At 29.8% G+C, this 22,950-nt stretch overlaps 2 protein-coding genes across 19 annotated transcripts in view; one reads left to right on the forward strand and one right to left on the reverse strand.

The window, feature by feature from the left end:
- The window catches only part of LOC116723461 (heat shock 70 kDa protein 12A-like), a 276,564-nt gene that overhangs the window by 249,796 nt on the left and 3,818 nt on the right, over positions 1-22,950 (reverse strand). The window lies entirely within an intron of this gene.
- Positions 1,666-22,859, forward strand: LOC116723459 (high mobility group nucleosome-binding domain-containing protein 5-like). 18 transcript variants are annotated; one of them, XM_032568404.1, is made up of 39 exons: positions 1,666-1,775; positions 3,545-3,589; positions 3,682-3,723; positions 5,058-5,102; positions 5,204-5,245; positions 5,371-5,415; positions 5,540-5,575; positions 6,344-6,388; positions 8,809-8,850; positions 8,975-9,019; positions 9,625-9,669; positions 9,945-9,989; positions 10,449-10,490; positions 10,617-10,661; positions 10,930-10,974; positions 12,088-12,123; positions 12,238-12,282; positions 13,028-13,069; positions 13,532-13,576; positions 14,978-15,022; positions 15,138-15,182; positions 15,642-15,683; positions 15,810-15,854; positions 15,956-15,997; positions 16,113-16,157; positions 16,282-16,317; positions 16,433-16,477; positions 16,937-16,978; positions 17,105-17,149; positions 17,251-17,292; positions 17,408-17,452; positions 18,232-18,273; positions 18,400-18,444; positions 20,062-20,109; positions 21,083-21,130; positions 21,222-21,402; positions 21,489-21,590; positions 22,095-22,169; positions 22,248-22,859. In XM_032568404.1, the coding sequence occupies exons 2-39, from the start codon at positions 3,549-3,551 to the stop codon at positions 22,443-22,445; spliced, it is 2,031 nt and encodes a 676-aa protein (XP_032424295.1). In that variant the 5' UTR covers positions 1,666-1,775; positions 3,545-3,548; the 3' UTR covers positions 22,446-22,859. The 18 variants fall into 18 exon arrangements, with proteins under 18 accessions (XP_032424295.1, XP_032424297.1, XP_032424296.1 ...); XM_032568406.1 differs by lacking the exons at positions 9,625-9,669; positions 9,945-9,989 and adding an exon at positions 9,288-9,332; XM_032568405.1 differs by lacking the exon at positions 9,945-9,989.

Below are 22,950 nucleotides of genomic sequence, written 5' to 3' on the forward strand. Positions count from 1 at the left end.
CAGTGATGAACATCATTTGTATTTAATGAGAAACTCGTAAAAATCTTGCTTCCTTAAATCCATCTCTGTATTTTTAAGACCAACTGAATATTTACAATGTTAGCGTGTAGTCTAGCCTTATGGGAGGGCTATAAAAAAATTTAATTAAAATCATGTTTTTCTGACATGGCCTTTAGTTCCAACAGTAAAAACAGGTTAGAAAACAAAATAGAAACTTCATTCAAAGAGGAACCAATGAAGGCATGATCCTTCACACCATGATTGACATGAAGATCTTTCATTTTGTGGAAGCAGCTGTCATCTTTATTGTTTCAGTCTGAAGCCTTTTCCTTCAGACATGTAGCTCCAAATTGTTGAAGAAATGTTTAGAATATTTGCAGCATCTACTTATTTTTAATATGTAACTGTGTATTGTTTAAATTAAACTGTGAAAAGTTATTTAAAAAATAAAAAAGTACCTTAATCTGTCCTGTAAAAAGCAGAATTTAATATTTTAAAAATAGTTTTGCTATAAAAAAGTAAAGGCAATTTATTGGCGGACAACATATGTACATGTATGTTTTCAAAAAGCAATGTTGTTAATGTTTTGTTTTATTTCCAGTGGTTTGCAGGATGAAATGCAGTTTGTTCCAATGAAACTGACCCAAAGCTCCTTGCTGCAGCAGGTCCATTCCTGCTGGGTTTGGGTTGGTTCCTCATTCAGAAGCCTTTTGCAAAAACGTTTATGTGAGTCAAAGTCATTTAGCTCATTCTCATTTAACTAAAGAGGAACATTCTTTAGATCACAAATACAAATATGATTTTATTAAATTCTGCAAAAAGATTGACATTGACTATGACACACCAAGCAACATCTTTCATTTTTGTTTCTTGCCACCTGGAAAATATGCGCATTGTTTTTTATATACAGCTTAAGGAAGTATGAGAGTGACTATTTTCTGAGGAAGGAATTATAATTTTCTCTTGTAGATGAAAAGACCAACCCAACAACATATCTTCTGTTTATGTGCTTATCTATTTCCTTATGCTTATGCATAAAACATCACAAACATTTAGAGGGAATGTATCTGTCATCACTCTGAACAGAAGGCACACTTTTGCATTGCAATGGATTATTATTGTGTTATTATTGTGCAAATGTTAATTTAATGTTAAACATGCAGTCAAAGGGAATCATTTCAAAATGCTGATGCAGATTTTTAGTCATCTAATCCTGATTGAGTAGAAATCAACTGAACTTCTTTTCTAGTTGCCTTGTATTCACACATTCAGGATAAGCTGTTAAAATGCTCTGGTGGAGAATGAGTGAACATTATCAACTAGAATGTATATTTTTATGAAACTGAATAATAAAGAACATTATTGTGACTGCTTGTAAATTTCAGTGATCAGAATAGTAGTGAGAAGAAGCCTTCCTTTAAGGACTGAAAAATAGTTCATTTTATTAATCAAAGATTTAACCAACTTTCTTTTCAAAAGCAAAAAGATGAAAAAATCTGACTACAGATCTTGATTATGAGTTTCATTCTCTCTTTCTCTTTAATCAATAATCATCTAACCAGAAAGATATTTTATGCAGTGAATAATGTAACTGGGACTGGAGCCAAAGGTGTTTTTTTCCTGAAGCTGTGAAACCTGTTCTGTAAGATGTTGGAGAACCAACAGCAACTTTTACATTTTAGTTACTTCTTGAGCAAAGTCAAACCGACAGCGACCGAGAAGAGGCAAGGGAAACCAAACGGAGCGTGTGGACACTGAGAAGTCAAAATCATAAGGTAGGAAAATTTAATCATTCCTTAAACGGAATGAAAATTGGAAAGAAAAAACAGCAATGAAATACATCTTATAGATTTCTTGCATTATTACTTAAAACATATTTTTTGAAATTATTAAGAGACAATAGTTCTTTTTCTGATAAAAAGATGTTAGATTGCAACACAAACCTCTTCTGTGAGACAGATAGGAAGTGTGTTAAAACATAGATCCTTGTGGTGATGGTACCTTATTGCACATAGTGGGTTTGTTAACATTTGTAATCAGTCAGGATGCAGCAGAGATAAAATCTGTCCCTGAAATTGGACCTAGCATCATGTTACGTTGAATGGATGATATCAGTTCCTTTGTCTGGATTCACACTTTTAGGAAGAGAAACCATTTGGGACCAGATGTTAAGCCACATGTGAAATGTTTTGTTTTTATAACAAATCCTGATTTCATCATGACAATGAACTGGAACCAGTTAATTTTCTACAATTAAAAGACCTACTGATGTCTCTATATTTGTAGATAGACCTGTATCTTCCAGAACTGCTGTAGCTCTTCTTGACATAGACTCAACTGTGCATCACAAATTGGCTGCTGAGTGAATGTCTTCTGTATGAATGTATTCTGTAAGATTTGTGGACAGTGAAATTAATTGAGTCATCTATTATTTTATGGTTCCTCTAATTAGTGTAAAACTTATGAACATGTTTCTAGAAATGTGGTGGCTTCAGAAATTCCTTTAGTGTTGGTAAAATAATGACCTTGGGGTTTATGTTGAGCCATTAAAAATCATCTAGTCTGAAATAAATGTATGTTATTGATAGAGAGAGAGCTACCGTTAACAAGAGTGATTATAGAAGTTATGCAGTTGTGAGGACTACTCAGCGAATTGCTTCTTAACTGAAAAGAGTCATAATTTTTGGACTGTAGGTAGTTAAAGGCTAGATAAATCTCTCCACACCAGCTTAGACAGAATATCTCCCCTACACCTGTCTCAAGGTCAGACTCAAGGGTTTAGAGGTTTTCCGGACCCATTAGACGGAGAGCTGGTCAGTAGTCAGTCCATGGTAGATGTGAAGTTTAGGGCAGGACTGGTTATTGCGCAATAACAGAGCATAAAACTCATCATTGCTGCTGACTCTGAGGTTTAATTAATTAACTCTAAAACTGTTTGGGATGAAACAACACAGTTAATATTGGGCTTACATCATATTTTATACAGAACCCAAACTGGGGTTTTGCATTATCTGTAAAGAAATTATTTCATATGATTGATATTATATAAATAAATACAAAAGATAGAAATATGTCTTATTTTGCTGATACTTTTTAATCATTTGTCTTAGCCTCTATTTATTTACTATGTTACTTTTTCCCTCAAACAAATTTTCCCTGCTCAACATTTGGGACGAATTCTGTGATCGGAAGCAGCTTGTAGCTAATATCATTTTCAATCTACACAAATCTCAAAGTAGTAAAGAACAATGAGGCAAAACAAAGTGAACACAGGCGTATTACCAAACAGAATTTGATGGAAGTTTTCAATCATTTCAGAAAACTCAAAATTAGTGGCAAGTTCTGAAATGGGAAACAAGAGCAACTGCCCACTGAGGTATTTTGTAGGTGGCGGCAGGAGTGCATCTTCTGGAAGCTGGTAAATTATATGAATGATAGGCAAATAGTTTCACTTCATACAGAAAAAAATCTATTAAAGTTCAAACCATTTTATTGCAATAGGGAATAATCCATGCTTGATAATAATTTTAGATTTTTCCAACAGCAAAATGGACATGGAAGAAGAAACCAACAAACAGCAAAGCGATCAGTAAGAAAAATTACTTTCTCAGGACTTTTTCTTTGGTAAATTTATTTTCTTCAATAAGACTCAGTTTTAAACAAAGTATTTTTAATCCACAGACATGTTCAGGAAGACAAGAGTAAAGAAGAAACTGAAAGCAGGTCAATTATATAAACTGTCTGAGACTAGATTTACTTTATACAGAGAAAAAGTTTATTAAAGTTTAAGCCAAATATGGAACATATTTTGAAAATGTTTCCTCTGTTGATTCATTACCTGCTTTATAACAACAATAAACAATTTGAACCAATATCATTTTTACTCTGTAGAAGTCTTTCAACCAAAAATGGAGAAAATACACCTAAAAGCGGGTAATTATTTGACCGATATTAGGAAATATTTTTGATTGAATAATTTCAAAAGCGTAAAATCAGATAAACAGTTTGGAGAGTTTTACAAAAATCTGCTAGAAATTAATGTAACATGTTGTGAACAGGCCTGCTGAGACAGAGGAAGCAGAAAATGAACATCAGGAAGAGAAGTATGTATTTTTATAAATATGATTTCATAAGACATGATAAAAATTTAATATCTAGTTGTTCAATTAAAGTTTTGTTCTGTTGATGATTTGGGAATTTCTTATTATCATTTCTTTTGATCCACAGTAATCATCATGACCACAAAAGTGACAATAATCCAATTCAGAGCAGGTATGAAATCTTTTAAATAACGTGGAAAATGATTATATTTCCTTGGTAAGATTAAAACTTTTGAGGATGTTGATAAATTGTAAGAATAAAGCTAATTCATACAAATCTTTAACAGTTCTGAAGACATGAAGGAAGAAACCAACAAACAGCAAAGCGATCAGTAAGAAATATTCATATTTTGATGGAACATGTCTCAATGTTTCCTCTGTTGATTTTTTGTTGTTTATAACAACAATAAACAATTTGAACCAATATCATTTTTACTCTGCAGAAGTCTTTCAACCAAAAATGGAGAAAAAACACCTGAAAGCGGGTAATTATTTGACCGATATTAGGAAATATTTTTGATTGAATAATTTCAAAAGTGTAAAATCAGATAAACAGTTTATAGAGTTTGAGAAAAATCTGCTAGAAATTAATGTAACATGTTGTGAACAGGCCTGCTGAGACAGAGGAAGCAGAAAATAAACATCAGGAAGAGAAGTATGTATTTTTATAAATATGATTTGATGGAATGTGAAAGACCCAATCCAAGAATTACTTTCTCAGGACTTTTTCTTTGATAAATTTATTTTCTTCAATAAGACTCAGTTTTAAACAAAGTATTTTTAATCCACAGACATGTTCAGGAAGACAAGAGTAAAGAAGAAACTGAAAGCAGGTCAATTATATAAACTGTCTGAAACTAGATTCACTTTATACAGAAAAAGTTTATTAAAGTTTGAGCCAAATATGGACATTAGGAAAGAATCCATGTTTTTAATAATTTTATATATTTTTAACAGTATAACTGACATGAAGGAAGAAACCAACAAACAGCAAAGCGATCAGTAAGAAATATTCATATTTTGAAAATGTTTCCTCTGTTGATTCATTACCTGCTTTATAACAACAATAAACAATTTGAACCAATATCATTTTTATTCTGTAGAAGTCTTTCAACCAACAATGGAGAAAAAACACCTAAAAGCGGGTAATTATTTGACCGATATTAGGAAATATGTTTGATTGAATTATTTCAAAAGTGTAAAAGCAGATAAACAGTTTGGAGAATTTTAGAATATTTGGCTAGAAATTAATGTAACATGTTGTGAACAGGCCTGCTGAGACAGAGGAAGCAGAAAAAGAACATCAGGAAGAGAAGTATGTATTTTTATGAATATGATTTCATAAGACATGACAAAATTTTTAATATCTAACGGCCTAATTAAAGTTTTCCTCTGTTGATGATTTGGGAATTCCTTAATGTCATTTTTTTTATCCACAGTAATCATCATGACCAAAAGACTGATAAGCAAAGAAGGTATAAAATCTTTTTAAAAATTTTGAAAATTATTATATTTCATTAGCAAAACTAAAACCTTTGAGGACGTTGATCAATTTTAGAAAAATAACTAATTAATAAAAATCTTCAACAGTTCTGAAGACATGAAGGAAGAAACCAACAAACAACAAAGCGATCAGTAAGAAATATTCATATTTTGATGGAACATGTCTCAATGTTTCCTCTGTTGATTCATTGTTTTTTATAACAACAATAAACAATTTGAACCAATATCATTTTTACACTGTAGAAGTCTTTCAAGCAAAAAAGGAGAAAATAAACCTAAAAGCTGGTAATTATTTGACAGATATTAGGAAATATGTTTGATTGAATTATTTCAAAAATGTAAAATCAGATAAACAGTTTGGAGAATTTTAGAATATTTGGCTAGAAATTAATGTAACATGTTGTGAACAGGCCTGCTGAGACAGAGGAAGCAGAAAAAGAACATCAGGAAGAGAAGTATGTATTTTTATAAATATGATTTCATAAAACATGACAAAATATTTAATATCTAATTGTTCAATTAAAGTTTTGCTCTGTTGATAATTTGGGAATTTCTTAGTATCACTTCTTTTGATCCACAGTAATCATCATGACCACAAAAGTGACAATAATCCAATTCAAAGCAGGTATGAAATCTTTTAAATAATGTGGAAAATGTTTATATTTCCTTGATAAGATTAAAACTTTTTAGGATGTTGTTAAATTTTAAGAATAAAGCTAATTCATACAAATCTTCAACAGTGTTGAAGACATGAAGGAAGAAACCAACAAACAGCAAAGCGATCAGTAAGAAATATTCATATTTTGATGGAACTTGTCTCAATGTTTCCTCTGTTGATTCATTGTTGTTTAATACAACAATACACAATTTGAACCAATATCATTTTTACTCTGTAGAAGTCTTTCAACCAAAAATGGAGAAAATAAACCTAAAAGCGGGTAATTATTTGACCGATATTAGGAAATATTTTTGATTGAAAAATTTCAAAAGTGTAAAATCAGATAAACAGTTTGGAGAGTTTTAGAATATTTGGCTAGAAATTAATGTAACATGTTGTGAACAGGCCTGCTGAGACAGAGGAAGCAGAAAAAGAACATCAGGAAGAGAAGTATGTATTTTTATAAATATGATTTGATGGAATGTGAAAGACCCAATCCAAGAATTACTTTCTCAGGACTTTTTCTTTGGTAAATTTATTTTCTTCAATAAGACAATTTGGACCAATATCATTTTTTTTCTGCAGAAGTTTTTCAAATGAAAATAAAGAAAATAAACCTGAAAGCAAATAAGCATTTGACCAATTTTCAGAAATATTTTAGATTGAATGAATAATATCCCATAAACAATTTTAAAAATTTGAGAAAAATCTGTTTGAAATTAATGTAACATGTTGTGAACAGGCCTGCTGAGACAGAGGAAGCAGAAAATGAACATCAGGAAGAGAAGTATGTATTTTTCTAAATATGATTTCATAAGACATGACAAAATTTTTAATATCTAATTGTTCAATTAAAGTTTTGTTCTGTTGATGATTTGGGAATTTCTTATTATCATTTCTTTTGATCCACAGTAATCATCATGACCAAAAGACTGATAAGCAAAGCAGGTATAAAATCTTTTTAAAAATTTTGAAAATTATTATATTTCATTAGCAAAACTAAAACCTTTGAGGACGTTGATCAATTTTAGAAAAATAACTAATTAATAAAAATCTTCAACAGTTCTGATGACATGAAGGAAGAAACCAACAAACAACAATGCGATCAGTAAGAAATATTCATATTTTGATGGAACATGTCTCAATGTTTCCTCTGTTGATTCATTGTTTTTTATAACAACAATAAACAATTTGAACCAATATCATTTTTACTCTGTAGAAGTCTTTCAAATGAAAATGGAGAAAATAAACCTAAAAGCGGGTAATTATTTGACCGATATTAGGAAATATTTTTGATTGAATAATTTCAAAAGCGTAAAATCAGATAAACAGTTTGGAGAGTTTTAGAAAAATCTGTTTGAAATTAATGTAACATGTTGTGAACAGGCCTGCTGAGACAGAGGAAGCAGAAAATGAACAGCAGGAAGAGAAGAATGTATTTTTATAAATATGATTTGATGGAATGTGAAAGACCCAATCCAAGAATTACTTTCTGAGGACTTTTTCTATGATAAATTTATTTTCTTCAATAAGACAATTTGGACCAATATCATTTTTTTTCTGCAGAAGTTTTTCAAATGAAAATAAAGAAACTAAACCTGAAAGCAAATAAGCATTTGACCAATTTTCAGAAATATTTTAGATTGAATGAATAATATCCCATAAACAGTTTTAAAAATTTGAGAAAAATCTGTTTGAAATTAATGTAACATGTTGTGAACAGGCCTGCTGAGACAGAGGAAGCAGAAAAAGAACATCAGGAAGAGAAGTATGTATTTTTGTAAATATGATTTCATGAGACATGACAACATTTTTAATATCTAACGGATTAATTAAAGTTTTCCTCTGTTGATGATTTGGAAATTTCGTAATGTCATTTTTTTGATCCACAGTAATCATCATGACCAAAAGACTGATAAGCAAAGCAGGTATAAAATCTTTTGAAAAATGCTGAAAATTATTATATTTTATTAGCAAAACTAAAACCTTTGAGGACGTTGATCAATTTTAGAAAAATAACTAGTTAATAAAAATCTTCAACAGTTCTGAAGACATGAAGGAAGAAACCAACAAACAGCAAAGCGATCAGTAAGAAATATTCATATTTTGATGGAACATGTCTCAATGTTTCCTCTGTTGATTCTTTGTTGTTTATAACAACAATAAACAATTTGAACCAATATCATTTTTACTCTGTAGAAGTCTTTCAACCAAAAATGGAGAAAATAAACCTAAAAGCGGGTAATTATTTGACCGATATTAGGAAATATTTTTGATTGAATAATTTCAAAAGTGTAAAATCAGATAAACAGTTTGGAGAGTTTGAGAAAAATCTGCTAGAAATTAATGTAACATGTTGTGAACAGGCCTGCTGAGACAGAGGAAGCAGAAAATGAACATCAGGAAGAGATGTATGTATTTTTATAAATATGATTTGATGGAATGTGAAAGACCCAATCCAAGAATTACTTTCTCAGGACATTTTCTTTGATAAATTTATTTTCTTCAATAAGACTCAGTTTTAAACAAAGTATTTTTAATCCACAGACATGTTCAGGAAGACAAGAGTAAAGAAGAAACTGAAAGCAGGTCAATTATATAAACTGTCTGAGACTAGATTTACTTTATACAGAAAAAGTTTATTAAAGTTTAAGCCAAATATGGACATTAGGAAAGAATCCATGTTTTTAATAATCTTATATATTTTTAACAGTATAACTGACATGAAGGAAGAAACCAACAAACAGCAAAGCGATCAGTAAGAAATATTCATATTTTGAAAATGTTTCCTCTGTTGATTCATTACCTGCTTTATAACAATAATAAACAATTTGAACCAATATCATTTTTACTCTGTAGAAGTCTTTCAACCAAAAATGGAGAAAAAACACCTAAAAGCGGGTAATTATTTGACTGATATTAGGAAATATTTTTGATTGAATAATTTCAAAACCGTAAAATCAGATAAACATTTTGGAGAGTTTTAGAAAAATCTGCTAGAAATTAATGTAACATGTTGTGAACAGGCCTGCTGAGACAGAGGAAGCAGAAAATAAACATCAGGAAGAGAAGTATGTATTTTTATAAATATGATTTGATGGAATGTGAAAGACCCAATCCAAGAATTACTTTCTCAGGTCTTTTTCTTTGATACATTTATTTTCTTCAATAAGACAATTTGGACCAATATCATTTTTTTTCTGCAGAAGTTTTTCAAATGAAAATAAGGAAAATAAACCTGAAAGCAAATAAGCATTTGACCAATTTTCAGAAATATTTTAGATTGAATGAATAATATCCCATAAACAGTTTTAAAAATTTGAGAAAAATCTGTTTGAAATTAATGTAACATGTTGTGAACAGGCCTGCTGAGACAGAGGAAGCAGAAAAAGAACATCAGGAAGAGAAGTATGTATTTTTATAAATATGATTTCATAAGACATGACAAAATATTTAATATCTAACGGATTAATTAAAGTTTTCCTCTGTTGATGATTTGGAAATTTCTTAATGTCATTTTTTTGATCCACAGTAATCATCATGACCAAAAGACTGATAAGCAAAGCAGGCATAAAATCTTTTGAAAAATGCTGAAAATTATTATATTTCATTACCAAAATTAAAACCTTTGAGGACGTTGATCAATTTTAGAAAAAATAACTAATTAATAAAATCTTTAACAGTTCTGAAGACATGAAGGAAGAAACCAACAAACAGCAAAGCGATCAGTAAGAAATATTCATATTTTGATGGAACATGTATCAATGTTTCCTCTGTTGATTCATTGTTGTTTATAACAACAATAAACAATTTGAACCAATATCATTTTTACTCTGTAGAAGTCTTTCAACCAAAAATGGAGAAAATAAACCTGAAAGCGGGTAATTATTTGACCGATATTAGGAAATATTTTTGATTGAATAATTTCAAAAGAGTAAAATCAGATAAACAGTTTATAGAGTTTGAGAAAAATCTACAAGAAATTAATGTAACATGTTGTGAACAGGCCTGCTGAGACAGAGGAAGCAGAAAATGAACAACAGGAAGAGAAGTATGTATTTTTATAAATATGATTTGATGGAATGTGAAAGACCCAATCCAAGAATTACTTTCTCAGGACTTTTTCTTTGATAAATGTATTTTCTCCAATAAGACTCAGTTTTAAACAAATTATTTTTAATCCACAGACATGTTCAGGAAGACAAGAGTAAAGAAGAAACTGAAAGCAGGTCAATTATATAAACTGTCTGAAACTAGATTTACTTTATACAGAGAAAAAGTTTATTAAAGTTTAAGCCAAATAAGGACATTAGGAAAGAATCCATGTTTTTAATAATTTTATATATTTTTAACAGTATAACTGACATGAAGGAAGAAACCAACAAACAGCAAAGCGATCAGTAAGAAATATTCATATTTTGAAAATGTTTCTTCTGTTGATTCATTACCTGCTTTATAACAACAATAACCAATTTGAACCAATATCATTTTTACTCTGTAGAAGTCTTTCAACCAAAAATGGAGAAAATAAACCTAAAAGCGGGTAATTATTTGACCGACATTAGGAAATATTTTTTATTGAATAATTTCAAAAGTGTAAAAGCAGATAAACAGTTTGGAGAGTTTTAGAATATTTGGCTAGAAATTAATGTAACATGTTGTGAACAGGCCTGCTGAGACAGAGGAAGCAGAAAAAGAACATCAGGAAGAGAAGTATGTATTTTTGTAAATATGATTTCATACGACATGATAAAAATTTAATATCTAATTGTTCAATTAAAGTTTTGCTCTGTTGATGATTTGGGAATTTCTTAATATCATTTCTTTTGATCCACAGTAATCATCATGACCACAAAAGTGACAACAATCCAATTCAAAGCAGGTATGAAATCTTTTAAATAACGTGGAAAATGATTATATTTCCTTGGTAAGATTAAAACTTTTGAGGATGTTGATAAATTTTAAGAATAAAGCTAATTAATAAATATCTGTAACAGTTCTGAAGACATGAAGGAAGAAACCAACAAACAGCAAAGCGATCAGTAAGAAATATTCATATTTTGATGGAACATGTCTCAATGTTTCCTCTGTTGATTAATTATTGTTTATAACAACAATAAACAATTTGAACAAATATAATTTTTACTCTGTAGAAGTCTTTCAACCAAAAATGGAGAAAATAAACCTAAAAGCGGGTAATTATTTGACCGATATTAGGAAATATTTTTGATTGAATAATTTCCAAAGTGTAAAATCAGATAAACAATTTATAGAGTTTTGGAATATTTGGCTAGAAATTAATGTAACATGTTGTGAACAGGCCTGCTGAGACAGAGGAAGCAGAAAATAAACATCAGGAAGAGAAGTATGTATTTTTATAAATATGATTTGATGGAATGTGAAAGACCCAATCCAAGAATTACTTTCTCAGGACTTTTTCTTTGATAAATTTATTTTCTTCAATAAGACAATTTGGACCAATATCATTTTTTTTCTGCAGAAGTTTTTCAAATGAAAATAAGGAAAATAAACCTGAAAGCAAATAAGCATTTGACCAATTTTCAGAAATGTTTTAGATTGAATGAATAATATCCCATAAACAGTTTTAAAAATTTGAGAAAAATCTGTTTGAAATTAATGTAACATGTTGTGAACAGGCCTGCTGAGACAGAGGAAGCAGAAAAAGAACATCAGGAAGAGAAGTATGTATTTTTATAAATATGATTTCATAAGACATGACAAAATTTTTAATATCTAACGGCCTAATTAAAGGTTTCCTCTGTTGATGATTTGGAAATTTCTTAATGTCATTTTTTTGATCCACAGTAATCATCATGACCAAAAGACTGATAAGCAAAGCAGGTATAAAATCTTTTGAAAAATGCTGAAAATTATTATATTTCATTACCAAAATTAAAACCTTTGAGGACGTTGATCAATTTTAGAAAAATAACTAATTAATAAAATCTTTAACAGTTCTGAAGACATGAAGGAAGAAACCAACAAACAGCAAAGCGATCAGTAAGAAATATTCATATTTTGATGGAACATGTCTCAATGTTTCCTCTGTTGATTCTTTGTTGTTTATAACAACAATAAACAATTTGAACCAATATCATTTTTATTCTGCAGAAGTCTTTCAAATGAAAATAAAGAAAATAAACCTGAAAGCAAGTAAGCATTTGACCAATTTTCAGAAATATTTTAGATTGAATGAATAATATCCCATAAACAGTTTAAAAAATTTGAGAAAAATCTGTTTGAAATTAATGTAACATGTTGTGAACAGGCCTGCTGAGACAGAGGAAGCAGAAAATGAACATCAGGAAGAGAAGTATGTATTTTTCTAAATATGATTTCATAAGACATGACAAACTTTTTAATATCTAATTGTTCAATTAAAGTTTTGTTCTGTTGATGATTTGGGAATTTCTTAATATAATTTCTTTTGATCCACAGTAATCATCATGACCAAAACACTGATAAGCAAAGCAGGTATAAAATCTTTTTAAAAATTTTGAAAATTATTATATTTCATTAGCAAAACTAAAACCTTTGAGGACGTTGATCAATTTTAGAAAAATAACTAATTAATAAAAATCTTCAACAGTTCTGATGACATGAAGGAAGAAACCAACAAACAACAAAGCGATCAGTAAGAAATATTCATATTTTGATGGAACTTGTCTCAATGTTTCCTCTGTTGATTCATTGTTGTTTATAACAACAATAAACAATTTGAACCAATATCATTTTTACTCTGTAGAAGTCTTTCAACCAACAATGGAGAAAATAAACCTAAAAGCGGGTAATTATTTGACCGATATTAGGAAATATTTTTGATTGAATAATTTCAAAAGCGTAAAATCAGATAAACAGTTTGGAGAGTTTTAGAATATTTAGCTAGAAATTAATGTAACATGTTGTGAACAGGCCTGCTGAGACAGAGGAAGCAGAAAATGAACATCAGGAAGAGAAGTATGTATTTTTATAAATATGATTTGATGGAATGTGAAAGACCCAATCCAAGAATTATTTTCTCAGGACCTTTTCTATGATAAATTTATTTTCTTCAATAAGACAATTTGGACCAATATCATTTTTTTTCTGCAGAAGTTTTTCAAATGAAAATAAAGAAAATAAACCTGAAAGCAAATAAGCATTTGACCAATTTTCAGAAATATTTTAGATTGAATGAATAATATCCCATAAACAGTTTTAAAAATTTGAGAAAAATCTGTTTGAAATTAATGTAACATGTTGTGAACAGGCCTGCTGAGACAGAGGAACCAGAAAAAGAACATCAGGAAGAGAAGTATGTATTTTTATAAATATGATTTCATAAGACATGACAAAATATTTAATATCTAACGGCCTAATTAAAGTTTTCCTCTGTTGATGATTTGGAAATTTCGTAATGTCATTTTTTTGATCCACAGTAATCATCATGACCAAAAGACTGATAAGCAAAGCAGGTATAAAATCTTTTGAAAAATGCTGAAAATTATTATATTTCATTACCAAAATTAAAACCTTTGAGGACGTTGATCAATTTTAGAAAAATAACTAATTAATAAAATCTTTAACAGTTCTGAAGACATGAAGGAAGAAACCAACAAACAGCAAAGCGATCAGTAAGAAATATTCATATTTTGATGGAACATGTATCAATGTTTCCTCTGTTGATTCTTTGTTGTTTATAACAACAATAAACAATTTGAACCAATATCATTTTTATTCTGCAGAAGTCTTTCAAATGAAAATAAAGAAAATAAACCTGAAAGCAAGTAAGCATTTGACCAATTTTCAGAAATATTTTAGATTGAATGAATAATATCCCATAAACAGTTTAAAAAATTTGAGAAAAATCTGTTTGAAATTAATGTAACATGTTGTGAACAGGCCTGCTGAGACAGAGGAAGCAGAAAATGAACATCAGGAAGAGAAGTATGTATTTTTATAAATATGATTTCATAAGACATGACAAAATTTTTAATATCTAATTGTTCAATTAAAGTTTTGTTCTGTTGATGATTTGGGAATTTCTTATTATCATTTCTTTTGATCCACAGTAATCATCATGACCAAAACACTGATAAGCAAAGAAGGTATAAAATCTTTTTAAAAATTTTGAAAATTATTATATTTCATTAGCAAAACTAAAACCTTTGAGGATGTTGATCAATTTTAGAAAAATAACTAATTAATAAAAATCTTCAACAGTTCTGATGACATGAAGGAAGAAACCAACAAACAGCAAAGCGATCAGTAAGAAATATTCATATTTTGATGGAACTTGTCTCAATGTTTCCTCTGTTGATTCATTGTTGTTTATAACAACAATAAACAATTTGAACCAATATCATTTTTACTCTGTAGAAGTCTTTCAACCAACAATGGAGAAAATAAACCTAAAAGCGGGTAATTATTTGACCGATATTAGGAAATATTTTTGATTGAATAATTTCAAAAGCGTAAAATCAGATAAACAGTTTGGAGAGTTTTAGAATATTTGGCTAGAAATTAATGTAACATGTTGTGAACAGGCCTGCTGAGACAGAGGAAGCAGAAAAAGAACATCAGGAAGAGAAGTATGTATTTTTATAAATATGATTTCATAAAACATGACAAAATATTTAATATCTAATTGTTCAATTAAAGTTTTGTTCTGTTGATGATTTGGGAATTTCTTAGTATCATTTCTTTTGATCCACAGTAATCATCATGACCAAAACAGTGACAATAATCCAATTCAAAGCAGGTATGAAATCTTTTAAATAATGTTTAAAATGATTATATTTCCTTGGTAAAATTAAAACTTTTGAGGATTTTGATAAATTTTAAGAATAAAGCTAATTAATAAATATCTTTAACAGTTCTGAAGACATGAAGGAAGAAACCAACAAACAGCAAAGCGATCAGTAAGAAATATTAATATTTTGATGGAACATGTCTCAATGTTTCCTCTGTTGATTCATTGTTGTTTATAACAACAATAAACAATTTGAAACAATATCATTTTTACTCTGTAGAAGTCTTTCAACCGACAATGGAGAAAATACACCTAAAAGCGGGTAATTATTTGACCGATATTAGAAAATATTTTTGATTGAATAATTTCAAAAGAGTAAAAGCAGATAAACAGTTTGGAGAGTTTGAGAAAAATCTGCTAGAAATTAATGTAACATGTTGTGAACAGGCCTGCTGAGACAGAGGAAGCAGAAAAAGAACATCAGGAAGAGGAGTATGTATTTTTATAAATATGATTAGATGGAATGTGAAAGACCCAATCCAAGAATTATTTTCTCAGGACTTTTTCTTTGATAAATGTGTTTTCTTCAATAAGACTCAGTTTTAAACAAAGTATTTTTAATCCACAGACATGTTCAGGAAGACAAGAGTAAAGAAGAATCTGAAAGCAGGTCAATTATATAAACTGTCTGAAATTAGATTTACTTTATACAGAGAAAAAGTTTATTAAAGTTTAAGCCAAATATGGACATTAGGAAAGAATCCATGTTTTTAATAATTTTATATATTTTTAACAGTATAACTGACATGAAGGAAGAAACCAACAAACAGCAAAGCGATCAGTAAGAAATATTCATATTTTGAAAATGTTTCCTCTGTTGATTCATTACCTGCTTTATAACAACAATAAACAATTTGAACCAATATCATTTTTACTCTGTAGAAGTCTTTCAAATGAAAATAAAGAAAATAAACCTGAAAGCAAGTAAGCATTTGACCAATTTTCAGAAATATTTTAGATTGAATGAATAATATCCCATAAACAATTTTAAAAATCTGAGAAAAATCTGTTTGAAATTAATGTAACATGTTGTGAACAGGCCTGCTGAGACAGAGGAACCAGAAAAAGAACATCAGGAAGAGAAGTATGTATTTTTATAAATATGATTTCATAAGACATGACAACATTTTTAATATCTAACGGCCTAATTAAAGTTTTCCTCTGTTGATGATTTGGGAATTCCTTAATGTCATTTTTTTCATCCACAGTAATCATCATGACCAAAAGACTGATAAGCAAAGCAGGTATAAAATCTTTTTAAAAATGCTGAAAATTATTATATTTCATTAGCAAAACTCAAACCTTTGAGGACGTTGATCAATTTTAGAAAAATAACTAATTAATAAATATCTGTAACAGTTCTGAAGACATGAAGGAAGAAACCAACAAACAACAAAGCGATCAGTAAGAAATATTCATATTTTGATGGAACATGTCTCAATGTTTCCTCTGTTGATTCATTGTTGTTTATAACAACAATAAACAATTTGAACCAATATAATTTTTACTCTGTAGAAGTCTTTCAAGCAAAAATAGAGAAAATAAACCTAAAAGCGGGTAATTATTTGACCGATATTAGGAAATATTTTTGATTGAATAATTTCAAAAGTGTAAACTCAGATAAACTGTTTGGAGAGTTTTAGAATATTTGGCTAGAAATTAATGTAACATGTTGTGAACAGGCCTGCTGAGACAGAGGAAGCAGAAAATAAACATCAGGAAGAGGAGTATGTATTTTTATAAATATGATTAGATGGAATGTGAAAGACCCAATCCAAGAATTATTTTCTCAGGACTTTTTCTTTGATAAATGTGTTTTCTTCAATAAGACTCAGTTTTAAACAAAGTATTTTTAATCCACAGACATGTTCAGGAAGACAAGAGTAAAGAAGAAACTGAAAGCAGGTCAATTATATAAACTGTCTGAAATTAGATTTACTTTATACAGAGAAAAAGTTTATTAAAGTTTAAGCCAAATATGGACATTAGGAAAGAATCCATGTTTTTAATAATTTTATATATTTTTAACAGTATAACTGACATGAAGGAAGAAACCAACAAACAGCAAAGCGATCAGTAAGAAATATTCATATTTTGAAAATGTTTCCTCTGTTGATTCATTACCTGCTTTATAACAACAATAAACAATTTGAACCAATATCATTTTTACTCTGTAGAAGTCTTTCAAATGAAAATAAAGAAAATAAACCTGAAAGCAAGTAAGCATTTGACCAATTTTCAGAAATATTTTAGATTGAATGAATAATATCCCATAAACAATTTTAAAAATCTGAGAAAAATCTGTTTGAAATTAATGTAACATGTTGTGAACAGGCCTGCTGAGACAGAGGAACCAGAAAAAGAACATCAGGAAGAGAAGTATGTATTTTTATAAATATGATTTCATAAGACATGACAACATTTTTAATATCTAACGGCCTAATTAAAGTTTTCCTCTGTTGATGATTTGGGAATTCCTTAATGTCATTTTTTTCATCCACAGTAATCATCATGACCAAAAGACTGATAAGCAAAGCAGGTATAAAATCTTTTTAAAAATGCTGAAAATTATTATATTTCATTAGCAAAACTCAAACCTTTGAGGACGTTGATCAATTTTAGAAAAATAACTAATTAATAAATATCTGTAACAGTTCTGAAGACATGAAGGAAGAAACCAACAAACAACAAAGCGATCAGTAAGAAATATTCATATTTTGATGGAACATGTCTCAATGTTTCCTCTGTTGATTCATTGTTGTTTATAACAACAATAAACAATTTGAACCAATATAATTTTTACTCTGTAGAAGTCTTTCAACCAACAATGGAGAAAATAAACCTAAAAGCGGGTAATTATTTGACCGATATTAGGAAATATTTTTGATTGAATAATTTCAAAAGTGTAAACTCAGATAAACAGTTTGGAGAGTTTTAGAATATTTGGCTAGAAATTAATGTAACATGTTGTGAACAGGCCTGCTGAGACAGAGGAAGCAGAAAATAAACATCAGGAAGAGAAGTATGTATTTTTATAAATATGATTTGATGGAATGTGAAAGACCCAATCCAAGAATTACTTTCTCAGGACTTTTTCTTTGATAAATTTATTTTCTTCAATAAGACTCAGTTTTAAACAAAGTATTTTTAATCCACAGACATGTTCAGGAAGACAAGAGTAAAGAAGAAACTGAAAACAGGTCAATTATATAAACTGTCTGAAACTAGATTTACTTTATACAGAGAAAAAGTTTATTAAAGTTTAAGCCAAATATGGACATTAGGAAAGAATCCATGTTTTTAATAATTTTATATGTTTTTAACAGTTTAACCGACATGAAAGAAGAAACCAACAAACAGCAAAGCGATCAGTAAGAAATATTCATATTTTGAAAATGTTTCTTCTGTTGATTCATTACCTGCTTTATAACAACAATAAACAATTTGAACCAATATCATTTTTACTCTGTAGAAGTCTTTCAACCAAAAATGGAGAAAATAAACCTGAAACCGGGTAATTTTTTGACCGATATTAGGAAATATTTTTGATTGAATAATTTCAAAAGCGTAAAATCAGATAAACAGTTTGGAGAGTTTGAGAAAAATCTGCTTGAAATTAATGTAACATGTTGTGAACAGGCCTGCTGAGACAGAGGAAGCAGAAAATAAACATCAGGAAGAGAAGTATGTATTTTTATAAATATGATTTCATAAGACATGACAAAAATTTTATATCTAATTGTTCAATTAAAGTTTTGTTCTGTTGATGATTTGGGAACTTCTTAATATAATTTCTTTTGATCCACAGTAATCATCATGACCACAAAAGTGACAATAATCCAATTCAAAGCAGGTATGAAATCTTTTAAATAACATGGAAAATGATTATATTTCCTTGGTAAGATTAAAACTTTTGAGGATGTTGATAAATTTTAAGAATAAAGCTAATTAATAAACATCTTTAACAGTTCTGAAGACATGAAGGAAGAAACCAACAAACAACAAAGCGATCAGTAAGAAATATTCATATTTTGATTTAACATGTCTCACTAATGAGACATGTTAAATGTCATGTCTCTGTTGATTCATTACCTGCTTTATAACAGATATAAAGCAGATAATTAGCTCTTTTATTGCTGCTATGACTTATTTGAACCAACATCATTTTTATCTCCAGAAGTCTTTTAAAAAAACCGAGGAAAAACAACTGAAAGCAGATAAATATTTGACTCATTTTAAGAAATCATTTAGATTGAATGAATAATTTCTAAAACTGAAAGTTAAAACAATAATATAAGTGTAAACACCAAGAAAGCTCGTTGATTAAAAAAGGTGACTAGTATCTATGTACATTTGCTTCAGTAACTTTCTGAACAAAAATCTAATTTCTTCATAGCTTTTCTGCACCATGCTTATCCTTACTCTGTTATTTCTAACAAATATTCATTTTATGTTTATTTTTTTCAAAAACTTTCTTTTTAAAGAAGTTATTTATTTTCCACAGTGATTTCAAAATACCAGATTTTGCAGTAACTTTAAAGCATAACTAACCTCCTTCTGAAAGCAGAACCCAATTTTAGACTAAATAATGCTGAAGTAGAAGAATTGCACAAAAACGCAACAATTCACAGAAACATAAAGATAGAGCCCTAAATAGTTTATTTAGACAATTTATGAGCAAAAAAAGAAAAAAACAAAAACAGTTGATCTGCATGTGGGCTTACTTTAAGTTTTCTATGTATGATTATGTATTGTGTTTTTATAAATTCAATTAGTTGTCAAAAAGTTAAAGCAGAATAATTTAAATACTAGTAAAAATATATGTAAGAAATGTGAGTCCTACTTGAATAGAATGGCTATTCTAACTTCTATTCTATTCTAACCAGCAAAAATGCTGCATTGACTGTTCACTGATAATATTCACAATGTTTATTTTCTAAATGTATTTCTCGACTCTTATGTAAACAAAGTTTTTGTCTTTAACCCAGTCTGACACAGATGGAATCATATTACAAAGAAGAACTTAAAAAGAAAGAGTGAGTATTGTGCATTATTTAATATATCAAAAAAATCCACCAAAGACATTATTACCGTATTTTTCGCACTATAAGCCGCTACTTCTTTCTCACGCTTTGAACCAGGCGGCTTATAGCCCGGTGCGGCTTTCTGTGGATTTTTCTTCAACCACCAGGGGGCTCTTTAGCAGGAAGTGAATCATTGGAAGTCAAAATTGGAAATCAAAGAAGAAAGTGTTAATATTCATTTAGAACAAGCACAGGCTAGCAGCACAGGCTGCATCGTACTCATACGATGCAGCTTTTACATTGAGGGCTATCGATCTGGCAGTACAGGAGGGAAATGGATGCAAAGTATCAGCCACAACTTTTCCTTTAATGCTTTTTTCAGTAGTTTCAGGAGTGTAATTCTGGGAATATTTAACCATTGTTCTAGTGGCACATTTGGGGACATCAATGCTGCATGAGTCGTTCATCTCAGAATCTCTGCTCTAATTCAACACAGTTTGGAAGAGATCTAACTGCTCTTCCAGTTAGATTTCTTCATGCATGTCTTTATGAAGATATGCAATTATGTCGGAAGATGAAGGAGCAAAATCCAAACTGTTTCCACAGAGTTGTGCAGAATCTCCAAATTGTATGGGTTTATTTATCTGGTTGCAAAACAAATATATAAACCCACACATAAAAGTAATAAAACAGAACGGATATATTATCTGACAGACATTGTACATGCACACAAATATTTATTTATTTGAAGAAAAAAAAATCTAATATTAAATAGAGAATAAGACATGTAGTTAATATTATTTGGCATTTGTTTTTCATGATCAGGTTGGGTTAGATGAGGTTGAACATTTTTCAACAATTCGCTGCTTAGTTATCTACATAAAACCATTTCAACTTCTTTCCATAAGAATTATTGACATTCAAAAATGTACACAAAGTTTGGAAAGCAGTAATTTTTTAGTTCTTTAATTTGTATTTTCTGCAGTTCTACTATTAAAAAGATAAGGAAGGAATTGAAATCATTGAAAGACAGGTACAGTACATGGAAACCATTCACAAAGAATTGTCTCATTAAATCCAGGGAGGAAATTGTTTTTAGTAAACTGCATATTTTCTTTTGACAGACTGGCACAAGACATGGCTGTTTCAATAAAGACAGGAGACACTGAGAGCATGAATGACCCAGTCAGTAAAACCAGACTGACTGAAATGTATGACAGTCTAAAGCTGGAGAAGTGGACTGGAATCAAAGATCTTCTGAAATCCAATAAAACCAGTCCAGAGTTTACAAGGGTTTTGGTTCAGGTAAACTGAGATTGTTGTTTTTGCTTGGATACCTTTTGATTCAACTTTGGTTTTTACTTGTATAACACTCCAACACACTGTTGCAGAAAACCTTTAAAGAAGCAGCAGAAGAAATGATAAGAAAAAAGCAGCAAATAGAGGAGACTTTTGGATCAACTCAGTCCAGCGGTGGGCAGGGAAATCAAAAGGTATTCAACCTTAGGACCGTTTTCTCCACCGTATCAGTTCTGATTGGTTCATTATATTCATATCATGCTAATTTACATCAAATGTGATCTTAAGAGACTTTTAGCCAACATGCTGCTGCCTCCTGTACAGGGGCCTTCAGGGACAAACAGGTTCGCTTCATATCAAGGGGTCTAAAATTTAATCCAGTACAAGTGCAATTTCAATTAATCCAGTTCTTTACTAAATAATGAATTTCTATTATCAGATTCAGCAAAAAATAAAAACTGTTTTGAAAAGAAGAATCCATGTTACAACAAGGTCATGCTTGAAATTAATTACAAAAATGTAATTGGTTAAAATTCAAGAAACTGGAGACAATCAGAAAATAAGTGTATTAAGGTGGTTTTCATTGAAAGTGTCACATTGAACAGAGATCAGATCAAATAAAAAGAATTTAGAAAATAAAATTATTTTTATAATGAAGTGATGCAATATGCCTTACCTTCCTGGTTCATATGTTCCAGGTTGAAGGATACAGAAAGCTGGCAGTTCACAATCTGCAGTTGGCTCTGTACCACAGCAACAAAGATCTTCTGAAGGTAAATCAGGACAAAAAAAGAGAAAGAGTTTGATTTAAAAGGCCTAAAATGTAAATTTAACAAGTTTCTCCTTGACAGAGTCCCTTTCCTAAGTATGAAGGTGAAAAAGCTGAAGATGTGATGGTGAATCTGAGACGTCTGACCTCGGAGTGCTACTGGCTGGGCTGTTTGATCGCTTTAAACAATCCGCCTCTTCAGCCAGACTGGGAGACTCAGCATTATATGAAAAACTCCTGGGACATTTTCCCTCAAAGACTCAAAGATTGTGATAAATAGGAAAAAGGACATCATGCATGCATGTCTTTCATACAGTTTTAGTTTCCTGAATGGACAAATTATTGAAAAAAAGATAAATATTGATCAAATGTTATTCATTTGAAATAAAATGCATGTAATGTAAATTCTTATTCTTATAGGTTTTTTGTGCTTTCATGTTCTTTCTTGTTCTATCAAATACAATTGGTGTAGGTGTTGGTAATAAAATAAAAGTATATGTTGTGTGAGTGAAAGAATTTACTATAGAATTACAATTAATTTCTGTCTGATGGTGACAGATCAAGTCTACCCAAATGAAATGTCTTCAGTCTCTTGATCTTGCTACCTTTCTGTCTAAACTCATCCTAATATTAAATAAAATTGTGACTTTTTCTAAAGTAAGTACATACTTAAGGATCAGTCATCTTAAAACTGTCCTGTTGTTTTTCTCATTAAAGAAATAGCATGATTATTATAAAGTTCATGTTTTTCCCTTCCACCTTTTGTTCAAAAATAAATGCAATCA

This window comes from Xiphophorus hellerii, chromosome 7, assembly GCF_003331165.1.
Source record: "Xiphophorus hellerii strain 12219 chromosome 7, Xiphophorus_hellerii-4.1, whole genome shotgun sequence".
Classification (NCBI taxonomy): domain Eukaryota; kingdom Metazoa; phylum Chordata; class Actinopteri; order Cyprinodontiformes; family Poeciliidae; genus Xiphophorus; species Xiphophorus hellerii.